The 4,597-nt window shown below is 49.2% G+C and overlaps 1 protein-coding gene across 1 annotated transcript; it reads left to right on the top strand.

Moving 5' to 3' along the window:
• Positions 1 to 11: 11 nt before the first annotated feature.
• Positions 12 to 3,308, top strand: COQ10A (coenzyme Q10A). Its single transcript, XM_045290047.1, has 5 exons — positions 12 to 59; positions 492 to 635; positions 1,584 to 1,776; positions 2,167 to 2,268; positions 2,558 to 3,308. Exons 1-5 carry the CDS (start codon positions 46 to 48, stop codon positions 2,723 to 2,725), a joined length of 621 nt encoding a protein of 206 aa, XP_045145982.1. The 5' UTR covers positions 12 to 45; the 3' UTR covers positions 2,726 to 3,308.
• Positions 3,309 to 4,597: the final 1,289 nt, after the last annotated feature.

The following is a 4,597-nucleotide window of genomic DNA, read 5'->3' as shown; positions in this document are numbered from 1 at the left end:
CGCCCTGAACCTTCCAGCTCCGCACGGGAGGATTGCAGCTGCGGGATGCAGGCGCAGTGGTGCGCGGAGCGGTTTTGCCCCGGGGTTCAGAGTAGAACTTTGGAGAACGTCTTTGCAAGTTAGACCGGAGGAGGGGGAGTCCCTGGGGTGGGGGCCCAACCACCTCTTGCGCCCAGGTAATGACAAGGTGGGAGGGACCCCAGGGACCGTGATGTTCCAAAGGACCCAAGCTTTCAAGAGCAGCAAGGTCCTGGGTCCTAGGCAACAGGCCCTTCCCACGCGTCCCGCTCCCGCCCCGGGCTTGTCCTCAGCCGCCCTCGACCTTTCATACTCGTGACTGCCTGGCCAGCGACGAGCGTGGCGGGATGCAGCAGGTGCTAGGGTGAAGCTCCTCCGGACGCCCTTCCTCTGGGATGCGCCCCTGGCCCCTGCATTGGGCAGGTGAAGAATTCAAAAATGACCAAGTTGCCCTCTTTTCTGGTTGGTTTTAGGCTTCTGACCTCCTGCAGTCTTTTGCCCCGGGCTGCACAGATCTTGGCTTCGGAGGGTGGTGTACCTCTCAGCAGATCCTTCATGGGCTTCACCGGCCCCTTCACCAACAAGCGAAAGGCTTACTCGGAGCGTAGGATCATGGGGTGAGCATCTTCCTGTCGGGCACCCCTCCCCTACAACCAAGCTAAAACATCGGGCAGCGTTAGTGAGCAGGATTGATCCCTGACCACTCATTTTCCAGCTCTATCCTTTCAGCCATCCACTCCTTATTAATTCCCTCTTCTTAGTTGCTATGTATCTGTATGAAATGAAACGTAACTAAAGTTGAAATTTAAAAAAAAGCTAACTTGATTCTGACTTTGAGGGACCCTATAGAACTGCCCGGTTGAGTTTCCAAAGTCATGAAATCTTGATGGGAACACACAGCCACATTTTTCTCCCAATGCCAGTGGGCTCGAACTTAGGGAGTTTCCCAGTATCAGCCATGCACATGTCGGAGTCGGATTACAGTGTAGGATTTCTCTGGCGACCCAGCTTCATGTGGCTCTTGAGCACTATATTGAACACTTGCTGTTTGCTAGAAGCCTGGCGTTTTAGGCAGATCTTTTAATCCTCCCAATAAACCAATGATCAGGAGGTTCTATTACCTTCACTTTGTAGACGAGGAAATGGAGACACCAATAGATTCCCTCAGGTCACACTGTTAGAGAGCTGAGATCTGAGCTTTTATGATCACAGCCTCTGTTCTCCCCATAGTCCCTCTTCAGATCAAAATGAATGCAGCAGTCTGTGAACGAGTGCACAGAAACTCAAAAACCCACTGCTGAGTCAATTCTGACTCCTACCGACCACATGAAGCCAGGGCGGAACTGAGTTTCTGAGACTCTTTACAGAAGAAAGCCTCATCCTTCTCCAAGGAGCATCTGGTGGTTTCAAACCGTTGACGTTGTGGTTAGCAGCCCAATGTGTAACCACCACGCCACACGGTGATATTAAGATTGCTCGTTTGGTACCTGTAGCTCCGTAGTTGTGTGGTTCATTGGACAGGGTATGGGGCAATGTCGTGACCTCTGTGATTCCCTCTCCTCTAGCTACTCCATGCAGGAAATGTTCGAGGTGGTGTCCAATGTCCAGGAGTATCGAGAGTTTGTCCCCTGGTGTAAAAAGTCTTTGGTGGTATCCAGCCGTAAGGGGCACCTGAAGGCTCAACTGGAGGTTGGCTTCCCACCTATCTTGGAACGTTATACCTCATCAGTTTCTATGGTAAAACCCCACATGGTCAAGGTAAGGCCTCTCAGGGAGGATAACGTTTGTGTGCTGTCTAGCATTGCTCTCATTGAAGGGCTATTGTGTGTCAATTGCCTCAGTATTAGAAGGCAGCAATATGTATATGTATACACACATGTATCTACCCCCTCTCTTCACTTCCTATACTTAGCATAAGGTCACTGGGTGGCATTAAATGGTTTGTGCTGGCCTACTAACCTAACAGTTGGCAGCTGAAACCCACACTGTGGTGCTGTCTAACATCCAGTGATCTGCTTCCGTGAAGATTATGGACAAGAGATCCTTATGGAGCACAACACCTGGGGTAGCCATGAGTTGGCACTGACAAGGGTTTTAAAAATATACTTAGTATAAAAATATACTTTATTCCATTGTAACCTATTCCAGGCTGTTTGCACTGATGGCAAACTCTTCAACCACTTAGAGACCATTTGGCGATTCAGCCCGGGAATTCCTGCATACCCCCGAACTTGCACTGTGGACTTTTCGGTGAGTCAGCAGACTGTGTAGCAAAGGGCTTGGGTTGGGTGTGGGGGCGGAGCTGAAGTTCTGATGGGGTGTTCTTCCTTAAGCATAGCTAGGACTTAGTCCCCGATAGCAAGTTCCCACAAATCTCTGAGCTTGTCTCCAGCTCGCCCTGTGCTTAGCCCTAAATTGGGCTTTTGAGAGTACCTGAGGGACCTGGAAGGGAGGGGATGGATAGGCCTGAGGAATAGCATCCTTGCGTTTGCGATTGCCCACAATGTCTTGAAGAACCTCTATCTCTTACCATTCCCAGATTTCCTTTGAATTTCGTTCTCTGCTGCACTCCCAGCTGGCCACCATGTTTTTTGATGAGGTTGTCAAAAAGAATGTTGCTGCCTTCGAGCGCCGGGCAGCCACCAAGTTTGGTCCAGAGACAGCCATCCCCCGTGAAATGATGCTTCATGAGGTGCACCACACTTGAGGCAAAGGGTTGTTCCTTTACTTCTTGATGTCCCCTCCCCATTCAGTTCTCTTATTTATTTGGTTTAGTTCTGCTGCAGCCTGAGAGAGGAGTCTTCAGTTCATAGCACCGCTCCTTTCTTGTCAAATGCCCAGAATCTGAGCTCTGGCTGGGAATGGTGGGGAAACGAAAAGGCAGTGGGTATGGAATGGGGACATGTCTAAAATCAGGACTCCACGGTTGTCTCTGGGCCCTGTCACGGTGCCTTAGTGGCTCATCAGTTAGGTGACAACTGTTCAAAAGGACCGAATAAGCAGAGCTATTCCCCCTTTCTTTGGCACAGGTGTTGGGTGGTATATGACCTTTGCCCTGCCTTAGAGTCGATTAAAAGGCAACCTGCCCCCATAGCTTAAATGTCATGTAACTTAACTTTGAAGATTATGTGCATGCCATCTGGCTGGTGAAGTGTACGGAACTTGCCATCAGTGCCACAGGCCCAGGAAGGAAAAAGTACTGAAGAGGTCCCTTTGTACTCTTGGGTTGTGCCTGATTCTTCCAGTTGGCCTGAGTTTTTATAAGATTTCAATAAATCATGATAGTGTGAGCTTTGCTTTCTTGTACTGCTTCTTAGGAAATATTGTATATACGAACTGGACAGTCATGGATTCCTTCCCCAGGGGAGTGAACGTACAGCAAGTTTGGACATCATGTCCCTGCTAACTATAGTAGCACAATCTACAAGCCAGGCCTGAGGACCTTCCCCCTTGCCTATTTATAGACATTTCAGAAGGTCAATTACAGCAGGAGCCTCAGGACAGAAGCACTTGGTGTCAGGCCTCCCATGTATCCAATGCCCGATGGAGCACCACCTGATACTGGGGGCAAGGTGGGATGCATGCTTCTTAAAGGAGGATGTAGAAGAGTAGCCACACCATGAAATAAGGAAGCCCTCTAGTGGCCCACATCCGGAGCCAGCAGTCCCATTCTGTCCTCCGTACAGTTTGTTCCTTTCACCCAGTCGGCTGAACCGGTGTTCTTGGATTAGTCGCATAAGCAGTAGTGAGGTTTCAGGCATATTCTTTCTGCCCTATGGCAAAATTAAGAAGGATAGTACAGCAGCTAAAGTTCAAGGATTCCCAAACCTTAAAAAAACAAAGTCTCCTTTGGCAATCCAGGGAGCCCAGCCTATGATTAGGACGAACTGGATGAACTAACCTCAAAACAGACTCTCCCAGGCCTTATTTAATAGCATGTTCACAAATTGTTAATAAAAACATTTATTTTGCATTTTATACAGAACAACCTGAAGTCTGCAACAGGACAGTTACCCGGGGGTTTACAGACAGTGTGTCCATCTCAACAGCATGTTTCTGGGAACTGGGGACCCATACAAACACAGGCAGGAGTGGGAGGGAGGAAGGGGACACGGCAGGAGTGTATATCAGTCCTTTCTGAGAGAAAAGACAGTACAGCATTCTGAGTCACGGAACACCTGTGTCAATGGGGTTTCTAAAAGGAACACTCTGAGCTCTGAAGGCAGAGGCAGGAAAAAGGACCTTGATAAATAAGATGGTAAGTTCTTGTGGCAAGGGATGAGAGGGAGGCTTATTATTTTTCACGGTCTCAGATCCAAGAGCTGTAATTCAGAGGGAACCATGTCCAATTCCCTGCTCAAAAAGAGGTGACAGTTGCCCAGGCCAGGTCATGAAGACAGGACACTAGTCATTCCCAAGTCCCTGCTCTCTGCCCCATGGCACATTAGAAGGTGGCATATGTTCCAGAACTGATGGACCACAGTAAGCACTGATAGTCAAATGACTGGAGACACCACAGGTCTGACAGTGGCATATAACCTGCTGATAGGGGTGTCTAGAAGGGACCAAGAGGGGATGG

This window comes from Echinops telfairi, unplaced genomic scaffold (assembly GCF_000313985.2).
Source record: "Echinops telfairi isolate 266 unplaced genomic scaffold, ASM31398v2 ScPeMD7_2;HRSCAF=8, whole genome shotgun sequence".
In the NCBI taxonomy this organism is placed as follows: domain Eukaryota; kingdom Metazoa; phylum Chordata; class Mammalia; order Afrosoricida; family Tenrecidae; genus Echinops; species Echinops telfairi.
The sequence above is the reverse complement of the archived record's forward strand: the minus strand, read 5'-3'. Positions and strand labels throughout refer to the sequence as shown.

What these genes read in the sequence shown, in the direction of transcription:
- COQ10A (XM_045290047.1), top strand. An exon ending in TAAAACCCCACATGGTCAAG is followed by an intron (nt 1,777 to 2,166) that starts GTAAGGCCTCTC and finishes AACCTATTCCAG; the next exon opens with GCTGTTTGCACTGATGGCAA. An exon ending in CTTGCACTGTGGACTTTTCG is followed by an intron (nt 2,269 to 2,557) that starts GTGAGTCAGCAG and finishes TACCATTCCCAG; the next exon opens with ATTTCCTTTGAATTTCGTTC.